Source organism: Tachypleus tridentatus, chromosome 1 (assembly GCF_004210375.1).
Source record: "Tachypleus tridentatus isolate NWPU-2018 chromosome 1, ASM421037v1, whole genome shotgun sequence".
NCBI classification, from domain to species: domain Eukaryota; kingdom Metazoa; phylum Arthropoda; class Merostomata; order Xiphosura; family Limulidae; genus Tachypleus; species Tachypleus tridentatus.
The window spans coordinates 156,026,346-156,045,698 of NC_134825.1; the positions used below are offsets into that span (position 1 = coordinate 156,026,346).

A 19,353-nucleotide genomic window follows, 5' to 3' on the forward strand; every position below is an offset into this window, starting at 1 on the left:
ACCATCCAAAAAACCAAAGAAATCCATCCAAGTTCCAAAGTCCAAGTACAAGGTTACTTATCTATGTTATTAATTCACTTATTTCCCAAAGTTCGGCGCTGTTTCCTCGTTAAATTATACATTACAACAACAAAAATCGCATAGTAATAATAGTAGTTGTAATTTATTGTTTAAAATACATCAGTTTTCGGTTCAGAAAAGGTGGTATCTTGAAATGCCGTAGCTCAGGCTCGTCGGTGTGCGAGATCAGCGTTAGATATGTAATGCAAAAGTTCACCCTATAGACTTTCATCTTCTTGTAGATCAAAACACAAAACAATGAATATTGCATGAAACGATTATAGTTACTATTGGTTGCCCTACTCCAGAGATGTCCACGTAATTCTAGTATGCGCATATCCTTGCCGGTAGAACAAACCTTGAAACATCGGCATGTACTACAAAAAGGCGGAGTTGTAAGGATTGTCTGAAAGGCCTAGATAGATTTTTGATGCAAATTTTTTTTATAGCAGACAACGTCGTTTCTACTAATACTGGTGTTTAGATGAAGGAAAAATTCTATTCCAAGGCAATCTTAAAGAATATGACCAGCTTATTACACGTTGTAACAATTGTTGCTGAAAAGCTTTGACCATTGTGAAACTTTTAATTTACTAAAGGACGTGTAGTACGAAATTCAATTTTCATATATTTTTAATGAATAAAACAAGAAATACGTACTCCACAGAGATTATACATTAATAAATTATTCACTATATGCAGTATAATAATGAATAAAACATATATGGAGAGTAATGTAATTAATTTAAATTCCAATTAGGCAAGATTCTTCTTTTAAAAAAACAAAAAGTCAGCTTAGCGTTCGTTTCAGAATCTAAATAAATGAACAGTTTATACGAGTAGATAAACACGTGGGATGAATTATGACAACGATTCCACGTGTTATATATTCCCATGACTAGTGATATAACATTCAGTTTTTAGCAAGATTAGCGAGTGAAACTACTTCGTTATAAAACATTTAACTTGGAACTTAAACGTTAAGAAAACAGAAGTGACGAATTGTACAAACAAACAACATTTACTGAAAGTACCGAAAAATTCAGCTGAGACAAATATTCTAACCAAATTTTACCTCAAACATTTTAAATTTACAAAAACAGTTTTTAACACCAAATACAGAAGGCAATTAGAATAGAAAACTGTCTTGAAAGGTTTGGCTGAATTAAGCCTAAAGAATTGAACAACAATTCGAACACTTCTCTTCTATTACTAGATCAAGATCTATTCAGATCAAATTCGTATAAAGAATTCGAGTCAATCTTTCCAGTTGCAGAAGCTACAAAAATAATATTTCCAAAACGAAATATTCCTGTTTCTTATCATTTGAAATTGTCTGTTAGTAATATGAAGCGATTGGAAAACTGAACCAAAAGCACAAGTTGAAGTCAATCTATATAAAAAAAAAGTTTATATTTTCTCAATACAGAGAGCGATAGTACGACATTGCACAGGCTTTCGTAGCTCCTTAATATGACGGAAAAATATATTTTAAAATACTCAAAGAAACATTTGTAACGGTTGCAAACTAACTGGCTTAACGTATTAAAGATGGCGTCTCAGTAACAAGTTTGTGTTAAATTTCGCGTAAACTTACGCGAGGGCTATCTGCGCTGGCCGTCACCAATGTAAAAGTGTAAGACTAGAGGGAAGGCAGCTAGTCATCACCACCCAACGCCAACTCTTGGACTACTCTTTCACCAACGAAAAGTGAGATTTACCGTACCATTATAACGCCTCCACGGCTGAAAGGGCGAGCATGTTTGGTGCGACCGGGATTCGAACCCGCGACTCTCAGATTACGAGTCGAGTACTTTAACCACCTGGTCATGCCAGGCCACCGCGTAAAAGGTGCACGTCGGTCATATGCGTTCACCGTCCCTAAATTAACAGTGTAAGACTAGAGGGAAGATAGCTAGTCATCACCATCCATGATCGTGACATTATAACGCCCCTACAGTGAAAGGGCGATCACGTTTGATGTGACTGGGATTCCAACACGCGACCCTCAGATTAGGAATCGAGCGCTCTAACCACTTGGCAAAGAAAAAAACGAATGTCGGTAAGGTTTCGAATGCTGGGAAGGAAAAATTTTTTTTATGGGGGGGGACTGATTATATATACAGGATGATGTACATTTAGGACAACACCAGGATACTTACAAGTGGAATATGACTTTTTACGTCATTTGTGCTTCACTAACACTTGTTATAATAGTTAGATTGCAGTTGACCTTGCAAGAACAAAAACAAAGTGGAAATTATACTGTTATCACATTACTTCGTAATACCAACAGCGCACATTACGAACAAACGTATGGGTAAAATCTTGTTGGCGGTATTCATATCACTTTTCTGTATATAAAGTAATTCAGAGACACGTTTTAATGTATACAGACGAGCAACCTACACATTGTTTACCCTTAATATTTGAACTGGTAGACCAGAGTCTGTGCGAGATTACGAAGATTATTCGGTAACCGGTCGCAAGCAATCAACTCTCAGATTCACAGTTCAGTCACGCTAACAATTACTCCACACGCGGCTCTTTATACTGAAGAAAACCCTGCAATAATGGACAATGTCAACATGCGCGAAAAATGCTCTGTTATATTATACCCAAATGGGATTTACCACGACACTATACTGAATAACAAGAACGTTAATATTCTTAAACCAAATGTAACAGAAATTAACATGTACTTTTAACTATTTAATAATGACACGCTCAACTTACGTAAGTTGAGTGCTGTCATCACTAACTCTCTGGCAGAATTTATTTATAAATGATCACAGGTTTTTCTTCATACAGCTTTACTTTTAACGTTATCTTACATAATTTGCATAAACTGCATTTGCCTTTCACAGCTGAGCTATGATGACTGTTAGCTAATCAGTAGATTAAGTAATTGCGTACATAGTTTACTAATGCGAGTGTTCACACGCTTTGAAATCCATCAAAACACGACTGGAATGAATCATTGTTTAAAACAAAGCACGCAGAAAATATTTCATAATATAAACCACTGTAGAAAGCAAAATTCCTATTCTCACTGAAATATTTTCACGTGAGTGTATTGTTGAATAGATTGTTTTGCATTTACCTATACTGTATAAATATAAATAGATATACAAGCTTACGTTAAAATAAATTAATCGCAAGACATCTAACGGGTGATATCTAAACAACGTCGAAGTGACACAATACGGTTAGTAATGGACTTGTTAATAACTAAGGAAAATTCTCAGGCCCAAATGGTCATGTGTTGAGCTTCGAGCAAAGTTAATCGAAGGCTGTTTGCGCCATCTATATTTTAGAAGAGACAGAGGAAGAAAAGGCAGCTAGTCATCACCACCCACCGCCAACTCTTGGGCTACTCTTACCAACGAATAGTGGGGTTGACCGTCACATTATAATGCCCCCAAGGCTGAAAGGGCGAGCATGTTTAGTGCGATGGGGGTTCGAACCCGCGACCCTCAGATTACAAGTCGAGTGCCTTAATCACCTGGCCATTCTAGACCTAGCTGAAAGGGCGAGCATGTTCGATGATGGAAAACCTGAAGATAACTTGCTTGATTGATTATTATAATTAGAACGACACCGTGATGATCGTCCAATCAGAGAAACTGTTGCATTTTTAGTTTTATTCTCAAAATCAATATTTAAGTGAATGCTCAAGATTTGGTTTATTTTCCTCAGCCAGAGGTTCTCAAAAATATTTTTACTGGACTTTGAAAATATTACAGGCTGTGACGATCCCCCTCACACAAAGTGATAGTGTATTACTGTACATAAATCGTTTTTTTTTTTTTAAATTATTTTACAACCTCTTCTCCCTACAATACTCTTGTTACAATTACTTTGGGTCAGGACTACAAATTGTCCTAAACACAACATCAGGTAAATGCCTAAAGTTAACTGATGTGTTTCAAAACACGATGTTGTGAAAAGAAAGTTATTGATACTAAATACGATAATTATCTAATCGACTCTTATGACTAAATGTTCTTGGTAATAGTAACCAAGCTATCCGAAATTACTCGAGTTATTCTACATAAAATCAAGTAACTTCTACACACTGGATGCCACCCAACTACTAAATATCTTCCTAATAGTATGGGAGTAAACCCCACCCCCCGCTATTAAATAATTTCGTAATATTGTATCCAAACAACTTTCAAATATAGAAATCATTCATCCAATATAAAATAACTTCCCGAAACCACGAAATTACTTTCTTAATACCTACTACCAAATAACCACTATACTATAACAATCACTCTCCACACACTGAGTAACCAGTATCTACTACAAGGATGATTCACCAAACAAATAATTTTGGATACCATAGAACTATTTATTTCTTGTTTTAGCGTAAAGCTACATATGATATTTGCGGGGAATCGAACTCGGGAATTTACCATTATACATGAAAAATATTACTTCTGACCACCAAGAGACGATACAATTGGAATCATTGCCACTAAAGCACCATTAGGGCAGAATCATTACAACATAAGACAATACTACAACACACGAGAAGTAAACACAGAAAGCAAACATTTAATCTTGAACGAAGTAAAAATTTTCAGAACATTTTAATTTAATGTTTAAAATTATAAACGTAAAGTTGGTTTTGTAAAAGGAATAAATAAACATTGTTAATTAGTGCAAGTCTGGGGCTTAAAACCCTAAAATGTTGGTTTTGATACCTGCGGCGAGCAGTCCAGATACCCCACTGCGTTATTGTATGCATAACAAGTAGCCTGTAAGGAAAAAATAAAATTATTATATAACCTGGAAATATTAATTTAAACCTCGTAAGCGGTTAATGTGATAAAATATTTAAGTGTTCGATATTTAAAGGTACACTGCAACTCACACTTAGTGAGATACTTTATATAAAAACAGTCCTTGCTTTGCTTGTTTTTGTTTGTTTTTTTTTTTAAACAGGAAGCACATTCTAAATCAGATAGAAAAATGCTTTGGAAGGGTCCCAGAGAACCTAGTCATTTTTTCTGTACAATATAAAGTGCACAGTTTATTCACCAATGTTTTCACCAGCCGTATACAGAGTTTAGAATCATTGAAGTGAAAAACCAAATTTGATTTCGCTGCATAGCTCGCCGAGAGTTACAGAAATTACAAAAATCCAAAACCAACATGAGATTAGTATTTAAAATGTGTCATAACTGTTTAAATAATAATTAGTCGTTACTATCAAACAGTTCTCTATAATAAACACGTGTGTTATTTATTGCACAATATACACACAAAACTAACATTTTGTTCTGTTCAATTATTTAAATGTCTTAAAATTTCTTTGATAATCTTGTCACTAGATACTTATAGAATGATTGTAATACGCATTACTACTAAAACTATTCAGTCATGTCTAAGCTACGTTTCCCCAAATTGACTGGCTCGTGTGGCTTTACTAAGATTATGATAAATCTTCATTTAATTTTGACGTTATGCTAAATTTACGAAATATAATTCACTGCGAGATTTATATAATTTGAATTATTTCCGCTATTAATAGCATCATTTATAAGTGATATAAATTTCAATACTCGAAAGTTTCTAAAATGAAAGTGAAACGGGTAAGGAATCGAACTCGTACCTTTGTTAACAGTACATAAACTTACTCGAGTTCTGCCTTCAAATCAGTTTTCATTTCTCCCGACAAAACACATGACATTGTAGATGACATGCTACATATTATAGAAGTCAATTTTATCACTACCGGAAATTTGAAACCATCATAAGTTGTACACCCGCCCACATATTTCTATGATGTGCAACATGTAAATTTACACTTCAGTAATTTTTGCCTTATCTTAACTAGAAAAAAAAGAAAAGGCCTAAAATAGTATGTTTATTTCACAGTACTTCCTTAAATACACAATTTTCTAGAACAATGAAAACGAAGTCTCACAGATACCGAAATCCACAAGTCCACTTGCCTTGGGCCTAACATTAGTCAAGCCTTTATTAAGTACGCCCAATTTACAATAGAGGAATAAATTGACACTAACTTGCATACGTTTTGTGCTTTAGTTTATTTAGTGGCTAAACTTTCTCATCCTTAATACTATAAATAATTAAGCTTATGTTATTGTACGACCTAACATTAGACATTCTAAAAAATTTAATGGGATTTTTACATATACAATATTTTTACTGAGGTGCATTTACAGGACAAACAGAAACTGAATATTACTCTGATAAATTGAACGGTTGTATTCAAAATTATTAATATCTGTAGAAACTAAAATATCTGGATATTTCACAAACTATTAAGCATTTTATGCTTAAAAACGAATGCTTATTATTTTCGGATGGACCAATTACTGAATCCTTTAAACGCTTCATTTTTTACTGTCAGTTGGAAACAAAATAATGCTATTTACTTTCACTGCAAATTATACACAGTCCTGGTTATACAAAACCTACTGATTTAAATAATGATACATAAATATTGCTCTGAAATTACACAAAATTATCCATGCTTTATATACAACACCCCACAGGAATATTCGTTAGTAAAACAATAAAATTCCCTTCTCGTTCACTATAGAAAAGATAAAATCGACAAAAATATGCTTAGTGCTGTAAGTGTGTGTGTGTGTGGGGAGATATCCAGTTCCTCTCGTTAACAGGAAAAAAAAAAGCCAGATGGATGAGGCACTCGATTCATAACATGAGGGTTGCGATTTCGAATCCCTGTCGCACCAAACATGCTAGTCCTTTCAGCCGTGGGGGCATTATAATGCGACGGTAAATCCCACTATTCGTTAATAAAAGTAGCCCAAGAGTTGGCGTTGGGTAGTGATGACTAACTGTCTCCTCTCTAGTCTTACACTGCAAAATTACGGACGGCTAGGGCAGATAGTCCTCGTGTAGCTTTACGCGAAATTCAAACCAAACCAAAACAAGAAAAACAAATTTTGAATGTCAAATGCTTTATAGTGAGAACATGTAACTGCAAGTAGATTTCAGACGTTCCCTTTTTAACTGTTTTTTTATCCGCGGAATAGCAGTTCATACAACGGCTGCGTGTTTCCTTCCCCCCGATGAGCATACTTTTAGCTTATGACTCCGGCATATCTTAACACATTAACAGATTTAAAATTTAATTATACTTTTGGACTCAGAGTCAAATCCTTAACTGATGTATTGGACCACGCCCAAAGTTTCAGATTTGCTCTCATCCTGCCTAAAAATTATTTCAATTTGAAGGTAGGCTCAGAGGTCTTGACGAGTAATAAAACTGAATCGGGTACAAGCGTGCCCCACGTTTGGTATTGTTGGCACACAAAAATATAACCAATAAAACGGAACAAAAGGTCTCAGATTAATTTCCTTTAACCCTACCTAAAAGAATTAAGTACCGCAACTCTTGAGGATTTCCTCTTGATTTTTACGACTCTAGTGCTGAACCTTTTTAAAAGTTCTACTGACTAAGCCAATGCTTTTACTTTTCGAAGACCCATTAATGTGTACGGAGTTTTATTACTTTAAATCTTGCTCATGATTTAAGCGTATTGCGTCGTTTTAACACTCAGGCTGGAGTGTCAGATACATAACAAAATTAATTGCCTGAAACACTTCTTCCGTAAAACTTTAATTTTTTTGAAGATCATAAACCTGTAACTGAAGTAAATATCTGACAAATTTCAGGCCAGTGTTAAATTTTACGACCTCGCTTGGTCAGCTATATGTTTCAGATTTACAATGCTAAAATCTGCTTCGATTCCCGGTGGTGCACAGTGCTCATTCCATAGCTTTGCACTAAAAAAAACAAAAAAAAACAGTAACAAAGAACACTATCTGCGAGAGAACACAAAATAACAAACACACCACTCCCAAATCTCCTGAGAATTTTAAAGCTGTTTTTACAATTTAAAACTACTGTAAATATTGAAAATTAAAGCTGTTTTTACAACTTAAAACCACTGTAAATATTGAAAACAAAAGTTTTGTGGTACAACATTTATTACTTAGATTTTGGGAAAGAAAAACCAATCGTGTCAAAATTTGTTGGTACTATATCGGCTGAACATTCACCGCTGCTTTTTATCAACAGACTATGAACTAACTAACATAACTGTTGCACGTAATCATTCTGTGATTTCTATAGTAAACCCGCGGCCTATTTAATACTAATCGCTGTCATCGTTGGTAGCCAAAACAATCACCCGTCTCCTGATAAATTAATAAAGAATTTTAGTTTGGAAACTTATCAAAAACTCTAGTGCCAGTACTTGCTCATAGAACAACTATTTTCCATTGGAATTAATTTAGGTTGTTTTGAATTAAGCACAAAGCTACACAACGGGCTATCTGTGGCTCTGCCCACCACGGGTATCGAAACCATGATTTTAGAGTTGTAAGTCCGCAGACATACCGCTGAGCCACTGGGGGCATTAACTTATGTTGCACCCAAGCTGACTAAGCCTTGTGGGATGACCATTTATTGTGAATAGATCTTCAACAGCACTAACACCAAGTGTATACCCACATCACAAAGAGATTAAACTAATTTGTTTGCCTGAGAAGAGCTAAATAAAGGCAGTTGTACTGATGAAGCTATCATTAGTCTTTAATAAAAGTGCAGTATAAAAAATTTAAAGAAATAAAAGTTGTACACATGATTATCAGTACTCATCTCCCCCTCAAAAATCTCACGCTGTTTCCTATCAGGACTGCGTTGTTTTAATTGGTTTTAACCAAAAAGAATCTAATAACTTTCTATTCTATTAAGGCTTAAACTGAAATAAACATTCATCTCATAAGTTGTAATACCGTTTTTGTTTTTCTTAGGTGTTAAATATTTTAAACAGAAGATACCTTCGTGCCATTAGAAAAGGAATGGTAGGCCTCCATGGACTCTGGGGTATGCATCACTATTAGACAAACTGTTAAAACAAGTAGTGTCGAAACCATATACTCTTGAATAAGTTTTGAATTGGGATTTCTGGATTGCTTTCAACTTATAGCAAAATAGACTTAAAATCGGTAAGTTACGTGGGTTATTTGCAACCAATTACAACAAACAAATATGACGCAATACATCAGCTAAACAACCAACCAAGCTTGAAACCTCGAATATAGGTATAACCATTTCTAATAGAGCTATTACTCAGAAACAAAAGCACCCAACGCCTACACTGCTACACACTTGAGCAAACAGCAACATTATCACATTTAATAATGCAGCTGAGAGTGAGAGACGTGTTCAGCAGCACAAAGCGGTATCAAACCTTAAACTTTACCCGTAAATTCGGTACGCCAACCGCTGAGTCACTCCACAAACGAAATTTAAGATAAACATTTTCGAAAGTGTCACAACGATAACAATATTTTGTAATCGAAGAGAAAAGGGGAAGTTACTTATTCTGTGGACATAACCTATAATTAATTTTTTTTCCTGATGTTGAATCTTCGTATTAAATCAATTAGAACTTAGCTCTTAAACCTGTGTAGTAAATGAGACATATACTCGACGCACAACTTAATTATTCGCATTTTCTACTTTGTACACAATAAGGAGGACAAACAACTCAGCATTGTGATGATTCATTTATTTCCACATAATTCACCATAAAAAAAATCAAATCAGATAAACACTTACACGGTAATAAGAATATTATTATAGCAAATACTAAACAACTACTTGGACACTATTGTATCAAGATAGCCTTTTACATCATGAACAGGTTATCCCAGATAAGCCAAAATATTCAACTAACTTTCCACGAAAAATAAGTCACGTGAATAATTTCTCACGAAAAAAAAATCGCTTGAACACAATGACAGTATTATGGTATCTTAAAGATTTTTTTTTATTACATCAGGATATGATAATTCAATACAAGTCTTTCTAAATGCATCAATGTAATAGTGTTTGTCTACACACATACAAGGCTTCAGCGGCTTAAATACACAGTATTATTTTTGTAATCAGCGTGAGTTGTATCTTTATATCTTTTAATATGCATACATTTATGTGTAAAACTAACTGCCGAATTCTTGTAGCAGGCACGCAGAGAAGTGTTAAAAACTAGGGGCCCCATTAACTCATATTTAACCAAAGATTCTTAGAAATTATCCACATGTCGTAGTCTTGTGTACCGATGTACATTTATTTGCCGATACATATGCTTCTTTGTTTGTTTGTTTTGGAATTTCGCACAAAGCTACTCGAGGGCTATCTGTGCTAGCCGTCCCTAATTTAGCAGTGTAAGACTAGAGGGAAGGCAGCTAGTCATCACCACCCACCGCCAACTCTTTTACCATCGAATAGTGGGATTGACCGTGACATTATAACGCCCCCACGGCTGGGAGGGGCGAGCATGTTTGGCACGACGCGTGCGCGAACCCGCGACCCTCGGATTACGAGTCGCACGCCTTACGCGCTAGGCCATGCCAGGCCCATATGCTTCTACGTAGACAAAAACAAATTATAAAATGCCAGACTTCTAGAAATTGTCGCTAACATCTGATATATAATAAAATACCTCATGGAATTACCTTTCTCAACGTAAATAATTCTCTTGCTGAAAGCAAAACAACATATACTCCATCAGCTGGCGTATAAAGATACTCGTATGTGCACGTTCAACAGCAAACATTTCCAAAAGAAAGGAAAAAAATGCGACAGAAAACGACGAAGAAACACCATATAAGCCGTGTGTAGACATTAGGTTTTCATTGATAGTGTTTGAATTAGCACAGCACGCTTACGCACACAGCTTGAAGAACTGGTCAGTTCATCCTTCGTAAGTAATCGCTGTTCGCCCATACAACAATTGCAGTCTAAAGCATCAGAAATTCACACCACTTCTGGAAAAACTGTGATAATCTATAATAGAAGTCCGTGCAATAACCATGTCAGTTTCTGCTTATTTAAAAAAAACCTACAGAAGTATTTTTAGTGCAAGCCTGGTGAAGTTCATCTGCCATAAACACGAGAAGGTGCTATCAGAATATTAAAAAAAAACAAAAAAGCGACTAGTTCATAGTGATTTATTGCTTCACGCATTATGAAAGCCAGAGAGAATTTCTTGGATGAAATGAGCCTTAAGTTGAGCGAGAAATCTACCAAATAGTTTTATTCTAAACCCTGCCAGTTGTAGAACAACACTATGTTGTAATAATCTATTGGAGAGAAACAATTTCACTGTTGAATCTTTGTAGTGTCACTCTCGCAAAGTAAACATAGGAAAAGGAATTTATTTAATAGAAAACTTTCTAATGTTCTTCAACGAGTTTAGTCTAAATCTAGTGTTTTATGATCAAGTTTTCCCCATTCAGCTGTAAATTCAGTAACATTCATATTTTTAAAGAGTTGTCCACATGCACTTCAGAGTTTGTTATTGTTTCAGAAATTACTAATGGCAAAAATAAACTGAAGAAAGAAAATTTGCATACAATATAAAAAATAGTTTATGACAAAGCAAGTCAAATTTTTAAAACAATGTTGTGTTCAAACAAATTTGCCAATGAGACAATTATCTCTATAAATAATCGTCAAATTTGTTACAACAATTGTTTAATACATAGCAGAATCCAAAGCATGTTTTGTTTATTTGGGGGGGGGGGACAGGGTATAGCAAACCCCTCATTTACTTCGGATGTAATCTCATACCACTGGTTTTTTTACAATTATATGTAGTATTAGCATGCTAAGTGTTTTGAATGACACCTTTGCTTTAAATTTAATATTAAAACCTTTTTCCAAACACTGCATACGGGCCTGATAAAGTTTAATTTTAGTCAACTAATTTTGACATGCTCACAATGCAAAATGACCAGGTTTGTTTTTTTCTTCAGTAATTGACTGATTCCCAAGGTAAGTAATATTAACAACTATACTAAACTAGCTGACTTGCAAGAATGAAATTTAGTTATCTCTTCTATTACATTTTGCAGCAAACAATGTTTCTACTAATAGTCATACCAGTATTCTTTGTGTACAACTCTAGGCTAGTTTAAGTAAAAAATATTTATTATACTTACAACACCAAGTTCTAAGTATCATATTCAGTTAACTCATCCACATATGAATGAAAGCGTAACTGACAAACAATTATAAATGCTAAGATGCATTATGAATTTTAATACATTCAATTTGAGCATTTCAAGGTTCATTCTTTCAAACTTGTGTTCATATTCTTGTAATCTTAAAACATTTAGACTAACTTCCACAAAAGTGAATAAAATAATTTTTAGTTTTCACTTATCAATTAAGACTTATTCTACATCTCAAGAAACAAAAATTATCTTTAATTTATTTCCGTTTGCTTAAAAAACAGGAACATTAAATGTCTACAAGGAACAAACAATTTATACTTACTTGACTGATTCTGTTGAAACCATATTGTCGAAAACGCTCATCATACAAAGGTACACTGTTTCTAGCAATGTAAAAGGGCTCCCAAGGATCTCTCCACAAAACTTCAAAGAGGACAGCCAGTTTGGATGTAGGTGGTTCTCGCTGCCATGCTTCATAGTCTGTGTGTTTCTGACATTTCCAGCACAATTCAAAATAAAATGGTCTGGCCTCCATTAACTCAAGAAGCTGAAGGAGTTCAGTTTTCTGTCTCGGAATTGCTGCTCCTTCTTTGAGTTCAAAAGCTGGAACTACATACACAGTTTTGTCATCTTTGTGAGATTCTAGAAATAACCTGTTCTCTTTGGCAAAAACCTGAAAATCTTCATGAAGATGATCATTTGGAACCAAGTCTATGTCAATCACAAAAATAAACTCAGTTAAAGCATTTCTTCTTCCCACATTTCTCAATAAATTGTTTGGATATGGTACACCATGAGCATAATTTTTAGCAATGTTAACAGTTTTCAACTTTTCCAACAAGTCCTCACATGTACCAAACTGTGGAACATTAAATTGGGGTAGTAAGGATGATTCTGGTTGTGGATTATTTAGGGGATAGACTAGATGGAAGCTAGTGTTGTATCGTACTGCTGGAAAACATTGACGTAAGCGGAGAATACCTTCTACTGTCCTAGGAATATCTTGGGTTAGGGAAAAAACCACTACAGATATGGGACCATGCCACCTCTCACTAATAGTGGTTAAATAATGCAGATGATTTACTGTTGCCTGTGTTACAATGCTCACATCTTGTTTCACTTGACTGCCTTGGTGAGAAAATTCTGCACGAATCACAAAGTTAACAATACGAAACTCTCCACTACTGTCCAGTACACTGCTCTGTTGTATTGTCTTTAACATCTGAGCTCTATCTTCCTGTATTTCTAACTCTTGGTAGTCTTTTCCACTGTCATCCCAGTTATGATGAGTACGACTTCGATGCTGGCCATTTTTTCTAGCCTCCAGTCGGCTAAGTAAAGTCATATGAATTATCTAAAATAATAAAACAAAATATTTTCATATATATCAAAGTATTGAACAGCTTTTTCTGTATGAAAAAAAGCTATACTAGCTTAAAGCACATCAAAACTTTTATATCAAATACTTAGGACGTACAAAAACATGAAAAAAACCCCATTAAGCAAATACTTAGGACGTACAAAAACATGAAAAAAACCCCATTAAGCAAATACTTTACAAAAACATGAAAAAAACCCCATTAAGCAAATACTTAGGACGTACAAAAACATGAAAAAAACCCCATTAAGCAAATACTTAGGACGTACAAAAACATGAAAAAAACCCATTAAGCAAATACTTAGGACGTACAAAAACATGAAAAAACCCCATTAAGCAAATACTTAGGACGCATACAAAACAAAAAAACCCCATTAAGCAAATACTTAGGACGATAAAAAACATGAAAAAACCCATTAAGCAAATACTTAGGACGTACAAAAACATGAAAAAAACCATTAAGCAAATACTTAGGACGTACAAAAACATGAAAAAAACCCCATTAAGCAAATACTTAGGACGTACAAAAACATGAAAAAAACCCCATTAAGCAAATACTTAGGACGTACAAAAACATGAAAAAAACCCCATTAAGCAAATACTTAGGACGTACAAAAACATGAAAAAAACCCCATTAAGCAAATACTTAGGACGTACAAAAACATGAAAAACCCATTAAGCAAATACTTAGGACGCATACAAAACATGAAAACCCCATTAAGCAAATACTTAGGACGTTACAAAAACATGAAAAAAACCCATTAAGCAAATACTTAGGACGTACAAAAACATGAAAAAAAACCCATTAAGCAAATACTTAGGACGATACAAAACATGAAAAAAACCCATTAAGCAAATACTTAGGACGCACAAAACATGAAAAAACCCATTAAGCAAATACTTAGGACGATACAAAAACATGAAAAAACCCATTAAGCAAATACTTAGGACGTACAAAAACATGAAAAAAAACCCATTAAGCAAATACTTAGGACGTACAAAACACAAAAAAACCCATTAAGCAAATACTTAGGACATAAAAACATGAAAAAAACCCATTAAGCAAATACTTAGGACGTACAAAAACATGAAAAAAAAACCCCATTAAGCAAATACTTAGGACGCACAAAAAACATGAAAAAAACCCATTAAGCAAATACTTAGGACGATACAAAACACAAAAACCCCATTAAGCAAATACTTAGGACGTACAAAACATGAAAAAAACCCATTAAGCAAATACTTAGGACGATACAAAACATGAAAAAAACCCATTAAGTAAATACTTAGGAAATACAAAAACATGAAAAAAACCCCATTAAGCAAATACTTAGGAAATACAAAAACATGAAAACCCCATTAAGCAAATACTTGCTTTTCCACTACTACTTATTCTAGATTTCCAAGGAGTTGTTATATAGAAACATCAATTTCAATGATCACTAATGCATCATTATAGTGCACTTTATTTTGATTTCATTGCACTTTTATATTACTGAATGTTCAAATTGTGAGATATAAAAGCATGTATATAATAACTATTCATCTTGTATCTAACAACATTCACATAAATTTATGTATATTTTGAAGTAGTCCTCACTAATAATGTTTGATGCAAAAATTATATTTCTTTTGTACAATTTCAGCAGATACAGAAATACCACTCAAAAACACAATTAGATTCAAACTGATAAAAAATATAAATTTTGAGTATTTTCCAAATATTTAGGTAAAAAATGTTGCAGGAATGCCATCGAACTGTTAGAATTTTAGATAATTTAGAATGAATTAAATAAAATTACACTCTGCATACACAAAATATTTATTATGAAACTATATTTCTTAATTTATTAGGGAATTAGTGGAAAAGTTTAAAACAGAGTTTGGCAAGACTTTTTTTGAACAAGTGTCAATAATTTACACAGCTACTTGAGAAATAGTAGTTCTTAAATTCTCACAATACTAATATGTTAGTGAAGACTGATTTCTTTAATAATATATTTCTTTAATTCCAAAGCATCTTGTTTACCTTAATATTACAAAATTTTAAACATAAGTTTTGAATATTGAAACTGAAGAAATGCACTGAAAGTAGAGAACTTTAGAAACAGTTTACTTTTTTCTGAATAAAAAAAAGGATTCAGGTTTGACTACTAACAAGTAGTAAGAAGCCTTCAAACAAGTATTAATCCATGATGAAAATAATGAAAACAAGCACCAGGACCTAGTTATGCCAGTTTTTAACCTAAACTTAGAAGCAATAATAACACTAATTTGTTATAAAACTTTCAGATTGCAGTGTGCAATTTTAATTGAATTTTGAGAAGAAAATTCATGTTTCCACCTCTCCATTCAGAAAGAATTAAGCTGTGATTGGAGGCTAAAGCTTGTTTTCTCTAGCACACGGTATTTTGAAGATAAGCGATTCATTCCAATTAAGTACTTGCAAACAAGAACTTAATATATTTATGGTAACAACTAACTTAATGCTCTTGATAAATAATTCATAATAGCTTAACAGGCAGAATTGAACTTTGACACAAATCTTATCCTGACTCAACAATTTTGATTAAAAATGTTTATTCACCACAGTACATGAGACACAGCATTTGAAGTGTAAAAAAAAACAACAAAAACAGGTTTCTGTTTGTTTACACTTAATACATGAATTTTGTAATAACTGCTAGTTACATTACACAAAAACAACAACAGTATTTACTTACTTGAAGCACTGCAATTACTAATACCAGCAATACAACAGCTCTTCTCCACATTACTGCCATACTATTACTAGCAATTTGACAACGTCATACACACAACTGTAGATTGGATTATGCTGAAGACTCCTTTTTCAAAAGACCGTCTCAAGGAATACAGCATTCTCATTGTTCCATTATAATACATCTTATACAAAATTTTGTTACAGTTCCTTCCTGTAAAATACAAATAACTCATAATTACAATCTCTTTTACAAGGTTTACAGTAGCCCTTTCCATTTCACAATTACACCAAAAAGGCAAATCTGTCTTGTCAGATTTAATATAAAAACGTATTCACACAACATAAAAGATAGTAACTTGCATACAACTATATCATTACTCAAGGCATATACAGCAACACCTGAAAACCTTAGGATTTGACACAACCTACAAATTTCTTAAGCATTGATCTGCCACTGAATGTCAGTAATTAAATAATAATAAAGCATATTTGAATACCCTTTATTTATTATATATTGTGGTGAAAATACTAAATTTACATTAAATGGGTTACATAACCTAGCTGTACTACTACTAGTTTGTAGCCAATATCAATGAATATTTACCCGAGTCATGCTAGCTACATCATCTCAGAATCTGAACTTGATCAGTTGATGTAAACACACTACCAGTTAATACTAGAGCTGGAAAATTGAGTTCGAAACATCAGGTGTGCAAAACTATAAAATACATTAACGATTACTCATTAGTGTAACTTAATAATACACTGATTCTTAAATAAACTTTATTATTTATCGTCTATAAACATAACTACAATTAACTTAAAAAATCCTACTATCAGAATACTACCTTCTTTCGGATCTCTAAACACTTTCTGCCTCTTCATTTATTCTAGCTAGTCTATGTCGATTACAACGACAGTGACACCAAACGGCTAAACTTTAATTAACCGGAGCACCATCTGTTAGCCATAAACCATTTCTTTCTCACTACAACCCTTTTACTACTCTCAAAAATACTTCTATGAGTATAGCGCTAGTTTAAAATACAACGTACATCTTTAATGTTTTAATTTCATTATTACTAAGTTAATTATGACCAGATGCTTTTGTTCATGCTATATTAATAAATGTAACTTCTTCATTTTTTATTTCGTTGTTGTTTTTACCGCAAAGCGACATAATGTGCTCTGTTCATCACAATGAATCGAACTCCAAATTGCAGCTTTGCAAATCCGTATATTTACCGTGGACCCAACGGATGACATCATTTTATTAATGTGGTTATAATAATTTCATGTAAAATATATAAACGCTTTTATAAAAGAAATTTGCTTGTTTTGAGATTTTTGTTCTTGATTTTTGCCTAAATTTATTAAGTCTACCCACCGCTTGTCCGTTATTAAAATTAAAGCAGAAAAATTATACAAGAGTTTTCAATCAAGTAGGTTTTTTCCAATTTTTATGAATGAAATATGTTTGGAGAAATTTATATTGTATTATATTTATTTCTCCGATAAATGAAAATTGCATAAAACAACGTATTGTTTAATATTTCTCACCTAAGTAAAAATTGTGGCTAGTATGTCAACAAAGTTTTCTATTTTCTTAACATTCTATATATTAATTAAAATAATGATGATGAATTTATATAAGCAATAATTGAACAGACGTTAAATTTATTTGATAAGTTATACCAAGTACTTCACCACAATAACTTTTCGTAGTGTTTTTTTTCTAAATATGCATACTGATGTTTATTTTATCTCTCGTAGTTTGGTCAAGATTGCTACTAATGAGAATTTTGGTTTAACCAATATCTTTGGAAGATAATTTAATGACTGGTGAAATTGAATAATCTCGTGAAAATAACATACCAAGCAGCTTGAAATATCGACTACTGATAAAATTTTAAAACGTTTTACCTTTATGGTACCAAAGAAAATAGTATGAGGCATAATTGACTATTAATGAAGCACAAAATGGAAGTTGTCAATAACACACACACACACACATATATATATATATACATTATGACTTTATTACTGATAAAGAACGAGTAGTTTTGTGTTTATTGCAGTGTAAACGAAAAGTTGAAACAGACTTAGCAAAGCCTAATGATTTAAGGCAATTGACTCATAATCTGTGGGTTGTGGATTTGAATACCAGCTTTGAATACACTCGACCTTCAGCCATTAGTTTAGTTAGTTAGTTATCACCATTAGATTCCATCAAGGAACATAGGGCCGCAATCGCTTGCGGATTCTTCAACAGCTATTTAAGTGAGTAGGTTGTTGGCCCACTGCACCGAGCTGTCCCTAATTTAGTAGTGTAAAACTAGAGGGAAGGCAGCTAGTCATCACCACCCACCGCCAACTCTTGGGCTACTTTTGTACCAACGAATAGTGGGATTGACCGTCACATTACATCGCCCCACGGCTGGAGGGGGGAGCATGTTTGGCGCGACGCGGGCGCGAACCCGCGACCCTCGGATTACGAGTCGCATGTCTTACGCGCTTGGCCATTCCAGGCCACCTTCAGCCATTAGAGCCTTATAATACTATTGTGAAGCGCAGTATTCAGTTAGAGTTTCAAAAAGAATTGACGGTGGGTAAGGTCGTTAGTTGTTTTTCATCTAGTCTCTTACTTCTAAATTAGGCTTACGCAGGCACCACCAAGTAGCCGTGCACGAACTTCAACAAACAAACGAAACAAAAATAATGTAAAACAGTTTTATATGTAAGTAAAGTTACGCGACTAACACACACAAATTATAGATAATTTAGATGTATTTTTAAAATACGTTAATGAAGTTTCGCAAAGTAACCAATCTTAAATTATTGTTTAGAATTTAAAATACTTCATTGAGAGGTATAAAAGGCATATAATTAAGTGTTTTGTTAATAATTTAATTCTTGTAACATCGTTGTCATCCTCTAATACCCAAGATTGAGTGTTAAAATTAAGAAGCTATGGTCCAAGAGAAAGCTCTGGTGGATGATCAAGGGAGGCAAGCTCCCCTTCTTAAAAAAAACTTGGGATTCTGGGAGTTTGAATCTATGTGTCTTTCAATGTGATGCAGTCTTTGGTGTTTGCAACTGGCCAAACTGTTATACATTGTACATCGAAAATAATTATTTCTGGGCAATTCAGGAC

The 19,353-nt window shown here is 33.7% G+C and overlaps 1 protein-coding gene across 4 annotated transcripts in view; it reads right to left on the reverse strand.

Annotated features, from left to right (window-relative positions):
• LOC143228236 (beta-1,4-glucuronyltransferase 1-like) overlaps window positions 1-17,151 on the reverse strand; it is a 52,520-nt gene extending 35,369 nt beyond the window's left edge. For 2 of the 4 annotated variants that reach the window (XR_013015287.1, XM_076459530.1), the window contains exons 1-4: window positions 17,048-17,141; window positions 16,804-16,917; window positions 16,201-16,410; window positions 12,422-13,453 (exon numbers count right to left, since the gene is read on the reverse strand). Coding sequence is in view for 3 of the 4 variants with exons in the window: in XM_076459530.1 (XP_076315645.1) it covers window positions 12,422-13,453; window positions 16,201-16,260 (1,092 nt within the window). In the remaining variant the exon portion in view is untranslated. The other 2 variants (XM_076459545.1, XM_076459536.1) reach the window with 2 other exon arrangements.
• Between the last annotated feature and the right edge of the window lie 2,202 nt (window positions 17,152-19,353).